At 38.5% G+C, this 18,900-nt stretch overlaps 1 protein-coding gene across 1 annotated transcript in view; it reads left to right on the top strand.

Annotated features, from left to right (window-relative positions):
• ARHGAP10 (Rho GTPase activating protein 10) overlaps positions 1-18,900 on the top strand; it is a 145,573-nt gene that overhangs the window by 38,914 nt on the left and 87,759 nt on the right. The window contains exons 2-4 of the mRNA XM_027692742.1: positions 3,615-3,710; positions 3,800-3,861; positions 16,338-16,409. Coding sequence (XP_027548543.1) covers positions 3,615-3,710; positions 3,800-3,861; positions 16,338-16,409 — 230 coding nt within the window. The remainder of the gene's footprint in view (positions 1-3,614; positions 3,711-3,799; positions 3,862-16,337; positions 16,410-18,900) is intronic.

Genomic DNA, 18,900 nt, shown 5'->3' with positions numbered 1-18,900 from the left:
TTTAGTAGGCTACAGCATTATTCACATAACCAGCTGCACTGGTCATGCTGTTTGATACATATTGTACTCATGTGCTGTCTTATTCTAATGTCCATAACTGAAATCCATATATGTTTACAGTCTGTTATATAACACTATAATGGTCTTGCAAGCTTTAATGCTGGTGTGGAACAATACTGGGATGTATCTGTCCGTGCCAGTCAAATAATTTCACCGTAGTAAAGGTCTTCTGACACAGCATGGAAGAAAGCCAAGTTACCTTTATGAAATTTCCAACTTAAGCAACAAAGCTCAGCATTTACATTGTAACACAATAGTGAGAGACTGTATAGTACTTATGATGATATCAGCACCTAGTTTGTTTTTATAGACTTTTATAAATGCTTATAATTGTGTGAACTTCTGTATACATACTGTAGGTTACGAGGAATTTATCAGGGTAAAAGCTGGAGCAGTTTCATGCTGTTTGTCTCACAGTGGGAGGTTTGACTGCAGGTGATCTCACTCTGGCTATGGTTTGTCAGGTGGCAAGAAAATCCAGCACAGGGCAGGGCTATGTTATCTTTTTGGGTCCAACCGCCATCCTTGTAATTTTTCCTGTGCTGTAGCAGAAAAAATTCTTGCTCTGACCTTCTGAGAAAGTTTTCCTCCATCTCTATTTGCTACTCGGTTTTGTTCTTTTAGTGTAGCAAAAGCCAGTTGAGACTTTCATTCCTGTGACTAGCTGGGCACCAGTAGTTCTGCCTAGCAAGGTGCTAGTTTTGTGCTGGACTAGTGCTATTTTGGTGTAGGGAATGAAAACAGAATGTCTTCTTAAATGTAAGTTTTGCTAAAATAATACAAGAGTGATGGATGATACATAAACATTGAAAAGTAAATCTTGTAGTTAACACCTGCTGACTAAGCAGGGTTTAAAATCTCTTGTTCTGCAACAGTTAGGACTCTGGTCATTGCAACAGTCTTTTAAACCAAATGCCTGAAGTGTTCTTCCCCCAGTCAGGAGGTATATTTTGTCCCAGTTACATCTTGCAACATGTGATTCACTTTTATTTTGCTCCAGTGACTTCTCACCTTTTTTGAAAGTGCTAAGTTCTTAAAATTCTTCAGAAAATCTCTTCCTATTTTCTTGTGTTTTCTTCTAGGTGATGGTTCAAAGCCAGGTATCTGCAGCTTTTCTTAACCTATCAGGTCAAGATGGTCATTATTCTGTGATCCAAATCCCCAACTTCCTTGCACCCACTGATGGTTTCCAAAATTTTCTGGAACGGTTCTGAAATGTTTCAGAAATTATTTGTGGAGAGACGTTGCAAAAGTATAATGTGTCCTTATGGTTTTAATAAGGAACTCTGCAAATCTAGATTTAATGTGTTAATACAGTAACACAGTCCTTTGGTCAGTAATTCCAATCCCTGAGGAGATTCAGTAAAGAGAAATGTGTGAATGTGGGTTTCTGATGCTGTGAGAAGCTCAGTGTTTTAGTTCAGCCCCTTCTCAAATTGACAGAAGATGCCTTTGCACTGAAAGAATCTGGTTGTGGGCATAGGTTCTGTTTGCTGTCACTGTGACCAGAGAGGTGGTTTTTGGTAGAGAGGAGGGATATGGAGCCATGCAGGAGGCAGTTTCACAGCACTCTAGAAAGGCTCATAAGTTCACTTATACAGTACCCTTTCAATCTGTGAAGGGGAAAGGAGATAATGTGTGTGTGTGTGGTGCTGCGTGTGGCTCTTAACATGTACCTTGCTCAACATTATTTGAATACTTCACCTCTACAAGTGGGAGAAAACATAATAAACAATTCCTTCCTCCAGCATGGGGCTGGCTCTCATGTGACAGGGCTTTGGTGGGGGATTATCATATTCAAGAAAATTAAATAAGTTTGGGAGAGTGTGTGTTGTTGGAGCCATTCTCCCATAAATAAACTGTCTTCAGCCTTGTGTTGTGACCTGGCTCACAAATAAGTGTAACATTAGATGGTTAAGAACCTTATGTTATTTTCCATATTTGAGCCTTTCACTGCCAACAGAATCTGCCTGCTTTATGAGCAGCTGTTTAGCCCACAAGACATTTGAATTAAAACACTCATGTTTCCTTTCACATGGGAATTACGTTGCTTTTTCCTTCAGCCTTCTTATCCATATTATTTCAACCCTGTGCAGCATCCTGCTGCATCATGTGTTGAAGGGTACACGTACAGGCTTTAGGAGAAGTTGCAAAAGGGAAGCAAGTACCTGGCAGCACGGCATCACAGGGAATGGCACTGTTACACAACAGCTTGAGGAAAGGACTGGTGGGAAAAGGGTGGGAAAAAAAAAAGAAGTGACAAGGAACAGAAAGCATTTTTTTTTTTCATTTTAGGCAGTGTTTTGCTGTTTGGACAGTATTTGTGACTTAACCCTTTAAGTGGTTGAACTGAACTTTCAGTGCAGCATTGTATGTCAAAGTTGTGCTTATCTATGACACATAGTAAAATACATAATGTGCTGGATGTGGGACCTATAATAAAGGTGAGGTGTCTTTTGTTTGCTTTTGGTTCAAAAAAAACCCCAAACCAACAACAAACCCCCTCAAAACTAGAACAACAAAAACAGCTCAAGTTGGTAATCTTTTAGTGCCTGTTAATATTAAAGAACTGGTCTGTTAAAAGAGTAGTTCTTAGCCCTTCAGAACTGCATGTGATAAGAAAAAGATTATAGATTAACTAAATATTTTAAATCATCCTTAACTTTGGCTGACAACAAAAATGCGAGTAAAACCTTTACTACTGGGTAGAGGTGTACCAGGATATGCATCCTTTTTTTCCACTGAGCAATTCCATCCTTCCAGAACTTGTGACATTACCAACTTGCACATGGCAGCTCAACAGAAAAGTGTGTGTACACTGTTTATTTACAGCTTTATGAATTTTAGTACGAGTTTATAATGATGATATTGTGGCTGGATATGGAGTCTGATAACTTCCTGAGGGATGATAGTGTGCACTTTCCGACTCCAAATTGTCTAACATTAATAGGTAAAAATTGGATTGCTGAAAATGTTTTAGAGCTACTATAAAATAGTTATTGTATAAAATTATTTTTAATGCTGTGTGTTTAACTTAGTTACCTTTTGGCACAGTTTAACTCTATGGACTTTATAGTTCCAGTGCAACAATTCTTCTATATTTTTATATTTATATTTGGTTTATGTATAAGTGTTTCACTAGCAGAGCTAACTATATAGAAAATTCTAAGAGTGTATTTGTGCTGATGAATGTAGTAGTGAATTTAGGTTAGCAGAGTAAGAAAACTGGCACAGTTTACACTGAGTGTTGTGCCTATAACTTCTGTAGTTACAGATCTGTTTGTATGGCCTGTGCCCTAATTTACAGGGAAGTGTAAGGATAGGTCTAATAATGTACACATGTGCTTTCTACTATATAGCCTTGCATAAAGAAATCTGTGTGACAAATTCCCAGATGTGATCAGCAGAGGGTTAGACAACACTTGATGTCTTATAATGTCATTAGACCTGTGTTAAGAGTTTCCTGTAAAAGTTGATTATTCTATGGATAGAGGACCTTTTGGCCTACCTGAAATGATAGCCTAACCTTCAACCTGTCCTTTTTCTCATTGCAGACCTTTCAGCAGCCCAGAGAAAATTTGCCCATTCTCTGAGAGACTTTAAATTTGAATTCATTGGTGATGCAGAGACAGATGATGAAAGATACATAGGTAGGTAAGAAATGGTTATAAGTGGCTACATTTTGCCTTGCCATCCTGCAATATGATTAAACTTCTTTTTTTCTGTTTTTGTATTACAGATGCATCACTTCACGAGTTTTCAAACTTTTTAAAAAATCTTGAAGAACAAAGAGAAATTTTGGTGAGTTGCAATAAAAGATTTAAAAATCTGTGCATTTAGCAAAGAATAAAATCAAAGTTAGTTGAAGTTGCCTACTGCTTTGTTAACCACCAAGATGTTTATATCAATAACTAAACAAGGGGAGCTCTCATTGTGCAGCCTCTGGTTCTGTAATCTGGAGTTACAGGCAGAAACTGGTTCTCATTAAAGAAGAAATCTGTATTGTAGGGATGGATAAGTACTACGTGGTTTAAAATGGTAGTGCCCTGATAAAAGTATGGCTGGGGTGAAAACCACCATGAAGTTGTTTACCATTTACAGTCAAAAGGAAGCTGAAAGAGTTAATGCTGCATCAGCATACCCAAGGTTTGGCAGTTAGCCAAGTTTGGATCCAGAATCTCTGTATCTCCAGCTTCAGTGCCTCTGTGGATCTGGGATGCAATCTGTTGTCTGTATGTAGTAGCAGACTCAGAAACCTTTACTTTGTAGGTGAACTTCCTGGTGGAGGGTTGGAGCTGCAAACATTTGGCTTCTCAGTTGTGTAGAAGGAGTGAGTTTCTTCATTCAGTTGGCTGTGATTGCTTGGGGTTTTAGTGTAACATGGCTCATGTTGTCCGCACGTGAGAGCCCTGCAATGCACCTCGCTGTCTGGATTTCCTAAATTTTCCAGAGGAGGGGGGGTTTCTTTCTGGGTGGTACTATGGCTCTCCTCAGCAGCTGCATGCCCAGCTTTTGTTTCAGAGCAGGAATTCATAGAGCAGGTGCTGTGTACCCAGTTTTCATCTGAGTGTTGTCAGACTCTGCATCTAGGAAGTGTGCTCAGATCTGCCTTGATAGCAGTTGTGTTTCTCAGTATTTGTCGTGTGATTATATCTTTGTCTTCTTGGAAATCAGTGACCATTTGGCACCACTGACAGGAAGCTGAGACTTATCTGTCTTCTCTGTTTCTCTGTGCCAGAAGCTGTGCCTGCAGTGTAGGAGTATGTAGATAAGTGAGAAAAGAACTTATGAACCATTATCTTTTAATGTTTCTCTCTCCAGCAGTCCTGAGCCCACTAATAGTCGTGGTTTCTTGTGTGTGCTGTGTTATGTTCTGGTGTGTTGTTCTGATCTGGAACCACACTTGGGTCTGAATTAGAGTCAGTGTGATGCCTCACACGTTCCTAAAGATGCCTCACACATTCTTTACACAGTAGAGACAATTTTTCAGTGTCTTGAGTTGTTTTGCCAAATTATAGGGATTCTCTCAAGTATGTTTCAGTACTTCTTTTGTTTTTCATAATTCTGCAATATAGTTTTTCCTCTGCTTTTTCTTGCCATACCTAGCTGTATTATATTTAATGAATTTGCATAAATCTAATTAGCGAAAATCTTAGGGAAGTCTTAAAATGAAAAATACTTTATGGACTGTCATGTTATTTTAATATCAGGCTTTTTAGGGATGTCAACTTCAGGACTTCAGAATTATGTGGCACATTTCAGTGGCTGTATCAACAGATCTTCAGCAGGGATAGCTTACCAACACAGTAGGCTGTGGAGAATCAGTGCTGTCTGTCTGCATAGTAAAACACTTCAGTTGTTCAAACTGAATGCCATGAAACAATATTACCTATTTTTTTGGTATGATGTCCATGCTTGCACAGAAGGTGTTATCACACTAAAAGCTCATTAATGTCAGTTTCTTGGTAGGAGAAGAATAAAATGCAGTATTTGTTAGAACAGTGACAGTTTGATGAAAAAACAGGGAGTATAAAATGTTATGGGGCAAATATTTAATACCAAATAGAAACAGAATATATTCTCTGAGTTACCAGATACGTGGCCTTTTATTGCATTGCAGTCCAGCAAATGTTATGTATCATTTCTGGAGTGAGTCGATATAACAGTGGCCATAAGTCTCTGAGAAAATGATTGTGTAGTGACTGGAAAAGATCATTTTCAACGTCTGCTGCTCTGACTTTTTTTTTTTTTTTAATTAAGACTGCTCAGTGGATGTTTTAACAGTGGCATGAGCTCTAGGGATACTCCCATGGAGAATATTAGGGCATGTTGCATTCACAGATGTTTGGAATCAGGTCAGGGATCCAAAGACTTTCCATTAAGATGCAAAGTATACGGCAGGATTTTTTTCAAAAGCGTTCAGTCTTCTTTGTTAAGAATGCTTGCTATTGAGCATTTTTCCCCTCACTATTTTGGAGATGACCAGAAGATTTCTAACTGCCCCCTTCAGTTTCAGTGCATGATTGAAGAAAAAATTCAGTCACATAAACTAAAATTAAAGAAATCAATGAAAAATTACAGAACTAAGGGCATTTCAGATGTTGCTGTGCATTTTAATTTTTCCATAGCATGGTAGCTTGGTGATATTCCCCAGGACAGACACGAAATAGATCACTTTGTCCTTGAGAATATTCTGGAAGTGGAGTCATAGGACTTTGATTCTGCTCCTTTGGCATTACACAAGTGTTGTGGAAGTTCAGGGATGAAAGGGAACTTTGCGAGACTAGTAGGAAAGGGTGGGGATGGACAAGGCTCAACATGGTCATGCTCCCATGCTCTGTCCCACTACCTGACCATTCTCCTGCTTGCCAGGGCGAGCACCAAACCTCCCTCTCAGCCCTGGTTCCCCTGATAGCAGAAAGCAGGTTCTCACATAACTCTTCCTTAACCATGCTTGAAGTCCAGTCAGCCCTCACGGCACTGCCTGTAACTCTTGTCAGTGTCTCTCACAGTTATGGGCAGTGTCCAGCAATCTCTCAGGTCCTATTTAGTAGTGTCTCATGTCCTGTTTGGTTTGTTTGCTCCTATGCCAGGACTGAGTTGGCTGCATTTACCTGCAGCTCTGCCAGGGGTGTGAGTTGCAGCAGTGTCACATGTACCTCAATGATCCTTTTCAAATGCTGGTCTAACCTATTCTTAAAAAAGTTCCAACAATATGGATTTCTCTTTACTCCAGTGTTTATTCTTCAGTTTTTTTCACCTGATATCCATACCGAGTCTCTGTAAGTTAAGGTTGCTGTTGCTGTAAGTTAAGGTGGGAAATCTCTGAGAATGTTTCTGAAGTAGTCCTGGGGAAAAACTGTTCTTTTTTCCCTCATAGTGGTATTTAACATCTGTATTTTTCCTTGTTCAATTTAATTACACTGATTTTAGACCTTCTATCTTTTATGTCAAAATTACTTTTAATCCTGTTTTGTGAAAGCACTGACATTTTGGCTTGGATTTGTATCGCTCCACATGTGTGTTAGTGTGATGGACTTACTTATAAGTCACTCCATAAATTCCTACTGAAAACTGGATCATGCAGGAAACTTGGCTGTTGTTTCCTGTGTGGTACTTGAAATGTCCTCTTAGTTGAACAGGTATTCTTCAGGGTAGTTTTGCAACCAGGATGTTGTTTTCTCATTCTTCCTACAATTTATTTAAGACCAGGTCACCACCTTTGCTTTTGAGAATGCCATGTGGGTCGGCATCAAAGACTTTGTTGAGGAGGTCAGCTACTGTGCTGATCTCAAAAAGGAAACTGGATATGGTTCTTAACAAATGCAGAGTAGCCTTTAAGTTTCTATAGTTCCAGGACCTGTGAGTATCAGAGTTGCTATGTCTGTTCTATAACTTACTCAGTTCTTGCTTTCTCCTTCTCTTCTCCCTTTTAAGTTTCTGCTGTATTTGCTCTTCTATCATCCTCTGGGACCTTGCTTGCTCTCTCTCTAGTTTGGTTTGCTGAGTTCCTAAACTACTCTGAAGCAAAACCCCTTCTGACTTGAATGTAATTAATTCTTTAGTTGTGTAATGTAGAAATACATCTAATTGCTCTTAAGGAATCCTTGCTTCCATTAACATCCATTTTTTTCCACTTTGTCACATAATTTGCTATAATTAACTGAGGTTTTTTTTCCCTTTGTGAAGATTATTAAAATCTGCCATTGTTATACACTTCATTGTTGCTTTAACTCTCTTTCCAGTTAAATAATGGTTTTATAGCTTCCTTCCTCCCTGTTTTTGGACATATACGAAGAACCTCTGTTCTTTAGGGTTTTCTTTGCCCCTTGCCAAATAAAATGTGTTTTTGCCTTTGTCTTTCTAACTTTACCCTTAAGTACTTGTTTGTTTCCTTTTTACTCCATCACGTTTCTCTTTGTATAAGATTTCTGACACAATTATATTCACCTTACTCTATTTCCTGTCATTCCCCAAGGCAATATAAACTAGCTGGTTTGCTTTGGTATGTTCTCTTCTATTTCCTGCTACAGTTTTTGCACACTTCTATTCCTTCAGATATTTTAAGAGAAGAGGTGCTATGTAGTTATTTTTTAAGTCCTTTTTCTCCTTTTTTACCTTTTCTTTGCAAAAGAGAAAGGCTTCTTCTTGTGCCAAAGGTATCTTTGTGGTTTTGGCCTCTCAAAAATCTGCATTCCTTGTCAGTTTTACCAGGTTGGCAGCATTGAATCCAGATTAGCATCTCTCTGAAAAGCAGAGTTATTCCCGGCACATATCAGGAACAAAAGAAACAGTTTCTCAACGGATTTTTAAAGAAATATCCCAGTGAAGTCACTATTTTAGTCTTTTCTTTTCTTCCTCTTAAAAAAAAAAAAAATGGAGGAGAGGGTTTCCAGTTGTGATTTCCCCAGTTAAAAGAAACTGAGAAGTTGTTAAGGTTCAGATGAATGCACTCAAAAGGTTAAAGGTAAAATCTAAATAATCTGTACAAATATGTACATACACCTATTTATACGTACTTATACTTACCTCTTACAATGAAGTATTTAAGTGCATGAGTATTTATTTCACAGGTTAAGTGCTCACTTAACACCCAGTGTTCCTGAATAGCTTACTCTATTACCTTTTGTTCAGTGCCTCTTTGTACCTAGTTTACACTAGTTGAGTCTGCTGCGAAGATGGTGGTATTAATTTTTCTAGGCTTTCCTTTGGCACTCTGCACATGGGTATTTAAGGGTTTGTATGTCTTAATCTATCTTGACAGTAATCTGAAGAAATCTGTGTGAAGGAGCAATCAGTTTACTCACTGATGTAGGGTAAAAAAGTACCGGATAGCCTTGGATGTGTGGTGCATTCAGGATCTGTTCAATAGGAGTTCAAGGCATTATGTAGTAGTCCATATGTTCAGATCCTTTTAAGTCTGCTGACAGCACAGGCTACTAAGTATATCTGCCAGGACAGTAGAAAAGATGGAATTGGTGATCACTTTTGAAAAATTAGGCTGCCAACAGCATACTGAACATCTCAGATGCAAAGATAGAGGCATAGATAGAATATCTCAGGAATAGCACTTGAATTCCTTAATTGCAGGCTCTAGATCCTTTTCTTGTGTAAATTATCCATTTTAATAAAACATTTTCCAGCTTCAGAAACAAGCAGAACAATTGCTGCTATATCTCATTGCTCAACCTTCACTTTTCTTCTGCGTGGCATGAGACCAGATGACAGTCATTTAATTATTGGAATATGGGACATGAATGTAGAACTGTGACTATTTCAGGCACATCTTGGTCTGTTTTGCTGATTCCTGACATCAAATGTTTATTTGTTTATTTTTCAATGTCATATACAGTCTTTCTGAAATAGTTTTGTGAGTCATGTATGAACTTGTGTGCATTAATCTCTAAAATAAGGATGACTTGTCCATATAATAGAAAAAAAAGTGCAAAGCCAATTCTGGGTGTGTTCCTCCCACCTCTGAGTGAATGTGGCTGACAAGTTCTGTTACCACTAGAGCTTCCACTTCCAGATAACTCTGTGGTCTTGCATGTGTCAACATAAGTCACTAGAGAATTTTCATTCTGTTAGTTCATCAATGGGAAATGTTTGGAATTTGCATTGTAAAACTGTCACCAGTTTGGATTTTGCTGGTTGTTAATAACACCACTGTTTCTTGTGGAGGAAGGCGCTGACAATTGAGCAGTTCATTCTTGACTGAACACTGAAGCCGTTGTTTGCTGTTGGATTCCTCGCCTTTCAGTGGCATCCTTTTGCTCTGTGGTGAGCTTTGCCATGTAGGAAGAAAATGGGCATTATGCTATTTTCTTTTCTGAGGAGCCTTTTTGCCTTGTCAGGATCATTATATGACCACTGATGTCAAAGTGTAGACTGGAAGTGGTTTTCTGCTGGTATGAGAACCAGAGCAATGTTCTGGTGTGTTGCACTGTTCAGCTGTTGTGCTTTGGGCTTGCTAAGGGAAGGACTTCCTTGGAGGAGTTATCCCCAGCTTTCCTCCACTGCAGATGGGGAAAAGCTGATTCATTGCTGTTTGTGAGAGTCACTCTCTTTATTTTGTTTTCCTATTTGTTATGTTTGTGGCTTTGTAGTATTTTTCTATTTATAGTGGAATGTATTTCATAAGAATAAACTTATTCAGAAATGGGACTATTAAATAGCTTTTAGTAAACAATCTTTACTAACACTCACTGCCTGTCTTCATCTTTTTTTTTTAAGTGTAATAATTTGTTGTTTGCTAATGATACCAATTTAATTTTTGAGGTCAGCAGTTTCACAGCAAGAGAATCAATGCAGACAACCTTTCAGAGCAGAGCACAGCTTAGCAGATGGGTCATAGGAGGCCCTTTTAGCTGTCTCTGTCCTTTAGATCAGTCATGAACTTCCACTGAACAGGAAATAACCTTTGATTAAAAGAGTGAACTCAGGAGTCCTACTATTGTATTCTGTGTAAGGCAAGGCTGCTGCTTTTGAAAGAGCTAGCAAGTGCAGAGCACAGGATTCTCCCTGTATTGCAGCTTGTGGTGCAGGGGATCAATGGTCTCGGAAATTCCCCATGGGACGATTTGAGAAACTTCTTGTCATCTTACCAAATCCTGGGAGCAGTTTTCTGGAACACTTAAGAGGAAGGTGATTTTTGTTACAGATGCCTTCTGGTACCTCAGAAATGCACAAAATAAGTTGTCTAAGACAGATATATCGCCTGTCCACCTGGCTTTTTTGTTACCAGATGGCTTCCTCCACAGCAAATGAATTCAGAGCAATGCACACCACTTCTGTAGCCTCTGCACACATGCAAAGACACACAAGCATTAATGTGCTATGAGAACCTCTTAAAAATCCTTTAGTCTATAGGTTCCAGCCTTAAACCCAAAAAACCTCAAACACCCATGTCTGTATGCCCAGTGTGTGGCTGAGGCCTTGCATTATTTAGGATTGTAAAGCCACAGGGAAAGCTCTAGTGCAGAGAGAAAATCCAGACTCTTACTAGAAGAAAACGTGATTTGAAAACAAACAAATGACCCTTGGGTGTGGCTTGCAGTGCCTGCAGTCAACAGTGCTCCACCTAAATACAAAACCAGTGCTGAGAAGTAGTTAGAGATGCACCCCTCTATCTGCAGGGCTTGCTGGCAGCAGAAGTGGCCATGCAGCCAGCTGGGAGCATATTCGTGTAACTGTAAGTGCAAACCATATTGTCTTGGGAAAAGAAAGAATAGAGGATAAAGCTTCACAAGTAGCATCCGATGTCCTCAGTAGTGGAATTTTATCTGCAAAGTTTCATAATGCAGGGTTTCAGGCATAGGTCTTAATTCTTTGAGAAATTTCAGTAGCAAATTGCTATGCAAAGTACTAAAGGTTTTTCAAGGACACAATGTTCTTTATAAGTTTCCAGCATTGGAGATATCAGAATTGGCTTTTTTGTTAAGCTGAATGTTGCAACTTCTTAGAAAAAAAACACAGAAAAGCTATGTCCTCTGTAAGTAGAAGTGCAGCTGTCAGTGCTAAATTTCTTTATTAGAAAGTAAACTTCTTTATTTAGCAGCATTGTTAACTACTGTGTTATTGAATCACCGGTAGGTACATCTTCCTTTCTGCATTCTCTGTTGCACTCAGTAAGGCAACACTTCCTTCCCAGATCTAGTTTCATTGACACTTACTCAGTTTCATGAGCTTTGCCTACTGACTGGCAGCCTCTTTGCTTTGTTGAGGGGAGAAACAGTCCTGCCCCTGACTACAAATAAACCTTTCTGCTCAGTATTCTGGGAAACTAAACTCCCTCTTTTATGTATGGCATCTAATCTGCATTCCAGTTCCTGGGATGTGAATTGGGAACTGTGCTGCTGTGCAGTCTGCAGGAAGGTGTATGTTTATGGCTTTGGCTGTTTTCTTTCTCAGTAAACCTGTATTTTATGGGAGAATGCTTGGGTTCAGAATGGAGCAGAATCAGGATGCGTACCTCACAACTGGAGCTGTTGATGAGCAGTGTGTAATTTCCAGTGCTTCAAGTAAGGGCTGAGGCTTAAGGACATTTTTAGGGTGAAGGCTGTGAGGCCAGTGCTGCATTTGTCTAATAAGAAAAGCAAATTTTGATTAACTTGGGTTCGTCTAGACTTTTTAGCCACAGGGGCTGGACTGAACTGGGAGAGCTCTTCTGGGTGGCTGCTCCTCTGCAGACCGTGCAAGGAGCCTTCCTCCTCTGCAAGACAAGCCTGGTTCTGCCTGCAAGGGGAGCAGGAACTTAGAGGACCTGCTCCTGCCTACTGAGGGAGAGCGAGAAGGCAAGAGGAGCATTGAATGCTGGAGCATGGTCTTGTCTGTCAGGTTGCAGTGCATAGGAGGAATTTTGGGGAAGCAGTGTCTCCCTAAACACCTACACTCCCATCTTCTCTGAGAAGGGAGGAAGTGACAGTCTAAATGGAGTCATCTTTGTGGACTGGTGCTGACTGGTAAGTGACCTGTTGGATCTTGTTGACTTGACTGGAAGCATCCAACAGCTGTGAATGAGCTTGCTGATGGATTTAGTCTGTGCCTTTCCTAGTCTGCACTAGGAAATGTTGGTTTGGGCCCCTTAATCTATGGCCTGTTACTTATTTCTTTGAAAGAAATGAAGCTGGAAAAGTCAAGATTAGCACCATTTTCTATGACTTCTCTGCCTGAGCAGGTGGAGTTTTGTGAGGGCATTTGAAATAGGGAGGTATACCCAAAGCTGAAAGCTTGCTTTAGGGTGTTGTAGGATACAGTGATCCTCTGGGGTGATGATGGCAATGATGATTTTATTGCTGCTATTGTCGGGTTTATGTTCAAGTTAAGTTAATTCTTTGACCTTTCCATAGGTGCTGCAGATAGAACTGGAATGGTGCAGGCAGTTCCAGACTGTCTGCCTGGACACGTGTGCCCATCAGGTTAAACATTTCTTAAAGCATTCCTGAGACTTTGACATTCGTAAAGCTGGTTAAGATACTGTTACCTGAGACATGACCTCTTTATATTGATTCACTTATTACTTACATGCCATAGTTTGCCTACCAGATCTTATAATTGAATATATATATTTCTTTCAGATAGATTTAGGCAGATCAGAGATGTAAAGTAAAGAAAGGAATTTTTTGTGCCCTTTAAATAGTACATTCCTGTCATAATCTGATTAGAGAATAGAGTGGTGAAAATTAATTTAAGAATCAAGACAGAAGTGGAAAAAGGAAGGAACAAGTAATTTTGTATTAATGAATATTTAACTTAAATGCCTAATATAACTTTTCCTGGAAATTTTACATTTTAACATGATCCTATTTCTTAAGGAAGTTACAAGTGATAATTACAAACATATTCAAGCAATCCTTAGCTTATTTCCTATTTTCTAATCTGTTATCCATGGTTTAAAAAAAAAAGGAAAAGAGATGTTGTTTTGAGTTGCCAAGTTATAAATAAGCAAGGAATGAATAGCAGCGTAAATAATGTTTTTGTTCTATAAATAAATATACATATTTTTGTATCTTTTCATGACAACCACTGGATTCTACGTACTGGAAAACAGTAGGAATGCCTCTCTATTTAGTCTTGTATTGGACATATTTAACTATGAACTTTGTTTTTATCACTGCCAGTCAGAACATCTCTGTAATTCACTGTTGAACTTATCAGTCTTGTGTTTTTATGTTTGAGCATGGTATGAAGCTTCATGAGAATTTGACCAAAGATCTGCAAAATCCTACTCCACCCTCTTGAAATAATCAAAAGTCCTGTTATGTAACCCAGGCACAGAAAGCAAAGGGGGTGACAAATCCTAAATATCTGTATGGAAGGCATCTGGGGATGCATCTGTTAACAAAAGTTTAAGTTACACAAAATGAGAAATGTCTTTTTTGGAAGGAGGGGAGACTTGTTTTTCTTTTAATGAAAGAATTACTGGCATATCATACCACTGGCAGCAGTGGAATCTGTTTCTTGGCAGTCGCTGAAGAGAACATCCCATTTTGATTTAAAGATTATTTTCTGCTTCAAACAAATTCCTGTAGTGGTTCCCATGGTTAGTACTGCACAGGAGTAGCAGAGCAGTGATTTACAGACAACCCTGCTGGTTTATAAAGCACAGTCTTTTCTGTGAATGTTTTCCTCTTCTTTTTTCTTTGTTAGATCAAGGTGCTGTGGTTTTCTTTGACTCGGACTTTGTGTTCAGCACATGTTCAATGCCCATTAATCTTACATGTCACTCTTTTGAGTAAAAGTTCAAACAACTAATAAGCAACTTGTCATTTGTTATTTATTTTTAACCTTCAGAACATTTAAGTGCTCAGTTGCTGCCTTTAAATGCTTTTAAATGTTTCTAGTACCTCTGGTGCTCTACCTCCTGGCAACTTGTGTCTTCTTCTCTGAGGAGGCCTCACAGCTTTCTGCCTTGCTTTGTTAGTAGAGGGGAAACTGGCAGAACCAATTTAAACTTCTTAAAGTTTTCCAATATAGAAGGACTATTCTTTGATTTCCACAAGAAGTTCTCCACTCTGACTTGAGAATTCTTGCAGTCAGAGAGAAGACATCTTTCAGTCCTCAGGTGCTGTGTCCTGGGTACCTGTTTCTGGTTCTTGATCCAATTATAAATCCAAATTGCTGTTTCCTTTCAGGCCCAAGGAAAGTTCTGGTAGTCTGAAAAAAATTTGAAAAATCTGAATATTCTAAAAACTACCCTGGAGACTCCTGCTAACTGCTTGAGTAGTCAGGATATATATTGCACAGGCTGCTGGGTGGGCTAAATCCTTCCTAGAACCATAGTTCAACTCCAGCTTGGGGCATTCAACTGTCTTCTTTTGGTGGGATTGGAGATAGTTTAGGGAATTAATGGTTCTCCAGCTGCCAAGAGTATTCACAAAGCCTTGGGATGGACTCTTCTGGATATCTCTTGGCTGGGCTGGAGACTTGGCAGAAGTTGCTTGTTGTCCTTCCCCACCCTACAGCTTACTGCAAGGGTCTCCTCTGTCGTGGTTAGGCCAGTGCTGCTTGTACACATGTGAAAGAAAAAATTATCAGGATTCCTTTTCCTTTTGCTCCCACCAAGGGTGTGCTGAGAGGTGCTTTGAGTGTTTTTGGCAAAATTAGGAAATGGATGCTGAAAGAAAAAGTTTGGGCCATGAACAGAAGTGCTCTGAAGTTAGGACATAGCTGTTACAGGGATGACTGTGCAACACCCAGTTTGGCCCAGACTTGCCAGATATTTGGGTTTCCAGTTAGCTACAGGTTAGTATGCTGCCCTGGCTGTTGAAAAATGTGGGTTGCTCTGGTTACAGTGACTTGGCAGGATGACTCCCACAGTAATCCCTGCATGGCTCCAGGGGTGGGTGGGAGCAGACAGTGGTGTACAGCTCTGTGTTGTGCCGGATCTCCAGCACATCCCGTGTGTGTTTTATGATAAAAACTTTTCAGAAGTGTTCCAGAAGGCTGGTTTAAGCCTGTGATGTTTGATCTGAAGCTTTTCACTTACGAAGGGGTGGGGGGAAAGGGGATGAAAAAGAGAGAAGGCCTTCTGTTGTATCTGAGGTCAGCTTCCAGGGAGCTCTGCCTGAACTCCTGGCATCTTAGCCCAGTGGCTGTGCTAAGCCCAGTCCTGGGCATCATTGGTATGATGGAATATTGTGTCCTTTTTCTTTCTCTTTGGTATGGCTATGAGGCTGTATATATCATAAGTGCACTGGTGAATGCTCACCCTGTCAAATAAACTTCTTGTTTATTGACTTTGAACCTCTTGATTTTGTAACTTAGGTTAACTTAAAGTCTTCTTAATGTACTTAACTGTAAATATTTGGAAATATATATCAATGCCTAATGGCTTTAACTGTGTCTGAAAAGATTATTATTTGCTATTCAGTATTCAATTCAGCATGTTTGTAGTGCTTCTTGTTGCAGAAACCAAATGAAAATTATTTGTCCCCCATCTCATTCTGATCTTCAGTCACTGAGACCATCAACAAGATCTGCAAGCGTGGCACAAATAAAGCAGTTGAAATTTGACTGCAGCCTGGAAATTTCTGAAACTCCTGCATTTGTTTTAGATTTAATTTTCCTGATAGTGGATTGAAATAAGGGATTGAAATTTTGAAAGCTTGAATGAATTCAAGAGATGTGATTTTTTTTTTTTTAAATAGGACTCCTAACTTGCATGCTTCTCTGTTATTTTACCCTGGAGCTTGCTTGCTTTTTTCTTTTTATTACTGATGCTAAAGTGACTTGTCAGTCTGGCTATGGAAACCTAACCCATGCTTTTTTTTCTTTAGGCACTCAGTGTTACTGAAACTCTGATCAAACCTTTGGAAAGATTTAGGAAAGAGCAGCTAGGAGCTGTAAAGGTTTGTCCCTTGTTGCCTTTATAAGTTTGTTTAATTTCTCTACTTGGATTGCATTGCAGTAATGACATGTAATTGGCAGAAACGTACTGTTGTTTAGATTTCATGTATTCACACTTTTTTGTTTCTACTTTGAGAACTTGCTTCAGAAACCAATGGAATGTTTCAAGAAGAGAACAATGTGTCTTCTCCATTCTTTCTCCTCACCTCCCTTATCTCTTATGTCTGGAATAGGAACAATCCTGCTAATAGCCTGCCCCCGTTCCTAATGGGTAATCCTGTTCTGCCTTGTATTTGCTTGCAGTTGCACAACAAAGGCTGAAAAATATTAACTACCTAAAGGAGCTTGCTCATCATGTGCCTTTAACTGCATTTTTGCTACCTGCAAAGTGAAAACTGCCTTTATTTTATTTTTTTTTGTCTTTTGCATAAATAACTCATTGTCTCTGCATGAGTTGAAAAATTAGGGATGGAGAGGCTAAAGATGAGATGTCAGTCAAAGTACCTCTTTTAGGTGAAAGTGTTTGGTAATTTTTTTAAGATTGTCACAAAGTTGTGTATATTTAAAAAAAAAAGGCACAGTAAACTTCATGTATTAAATACAGACTAGCTTTGGATAAAAGTAACAAGGACAAATTTGACCTCTTTGTACCTATCTTCCTTCTTGCAGTGAGGAATTTAAATGCTTATTAAAAAAAAAAAAGGAAAGGGAAAAAAACTCCAGCTATTTATTATAGTTTTCTGTTGCAAAACTCAATTAATACATTTTCGAACTGCCTGCATATGTTTTTTTTTATAATAATGATGTAATTACTAGTGATATTTAATAGCTAAGACAATGTTTCAATTACAAGAGCACTATACATTTTGACTTTAGCAGGAATGATTAGCATGTTCTGCATATGATTTCAGTGTTCATGAATTGAAAATGCTCTGTTCAGCATAAATCCTTTCAGTTTAGTAGTACAATGAGCTTTGTGTAATTCTATGGACTTGAGAGAAGTATATTAGATGACCCAACCAACATACAATGAAAACTTGGTCTATGAGGGACCAAGGGAAGAAAAAATTCATTCTAAATGTAAGCTATTGTCACAGAAGCAGCTGTGTAATGAATGGATTATTTCAGCAGTATTTTTGCTGTTGAAGAACATTGCTGTTTTGGGTGTGAGAACTCCTAATGCTTTAAATTATCTCATATCTTCACTCATTTCCTAGTCAGGATTTTGTTCCTGATGGTTCTAAGGCAAATTACATTGACATTGTCTACATCTGTCATTTTGCTTGGATGGATATTTCATTCCTTGTGTCCCTGCATACTGCTTCTGTGAAGCTGTAGCTATTATTAGTGATCTAACTTTTTTTTTGACAGAATTTGACCTTTAAATAGAACAGTTTTACATAATTGTATAATATTTAAATAAAAATCCTTTAAAAATATTTAGCTCTTGGAATATCCTTAACTGAATATTTATTCAATATAATCAAAGCACTGACACTGGAAATATAATACTGCTTAGCTCTGAAAACCAAGTTATGGCACCTAGTGGTGAAATATATCTGGAACATTGTGTAGTATTTGCTTTAGGAAAGATTTATATACTACTACTTCAAAATAAAAGTTGAATGTGCTGCCTCAGATTTTCCTATATCTTACATCCCCCACTCATGAAATGGTCTGAGTTAGGCTTAAGAAGAAAAACAATAAGATAAAAGTTTAGCTCCACAGTGCTGGAAGCTGAGATCTTATTAAATTATCCCTCAGTAGAAGGTGTTACTGCTCTAATCCCAAGCTACTTGTGTAAAGTTTCTGGCTTTGCCTATTAAGAAGTTAAGAGAACTCTTTTTTTTTTTCTGGTAGCACTCAAATATTCACCATATCAATGGAAACTTTGCTAATAAAACCACAGAAATCCACTCTCTACTCTCTACCCCACACTCTACTTTCTTCCTAATTCTCCAAATGCTAATGTGTTATCTTTGATCACACTGATACCATATACGTATCTTAATATTTCTCAGTTGATAACTAGTGTTGTGGCTCTTTTTTTTTATAGGAAGTTCTTAAACTCATAATGGAGGGAAAAAACACCGTGTTTTGTAAAAGCCCTTTCTGAGAAGCAATCCTAAACAGCTTACATCCCCCTTTAAATGTAATGCCATGTTCAGAATCTGATGATTCAGAGAACAAAAATGTGTATTGCTTATACTGTATATATAGTATTATTAAAAGTGAAACGTTAAGAGGAAAAAAAAAAGAGCAAGTATGTCTGTAGAGTTTAACCAGGATTTTGGGTAGAATACATACAAATTAAACTCCAAAACTACAGTTGACAGAAAAATATTGTAATTGAACTGGTACCTTTCTGATGAGTAAATCTGTCAGTTCTTGAATATGTAATACTTGATTTTACTTATTTGGGGTAATTTTCTACTGCAATTAGATATAGTAAAAATAGCTTCTAAACTGATTGGTTGAGTTCATCAATACTGA

This window comes from Neopelma chrysocephalum, unplaced genomic scaffold (assembly GCF_003984885.1).
Source record: "Neopelma chrysocephalum unplaced genomic scaffold, ASM398488v2 Primary Assembly neopelma1_88, whole genome shotgun sequence".
NCBI classification, from domain to species: domain Eukaryota; kingdom Metazoa; phylum Chordata; class Aves; order Passeriformes; family Pipridae; genus Neopelma; species Neopelma chrysocephalum.
This window is presented reverse-complemented; position numbering and strand designations above follow the sequence as displayed.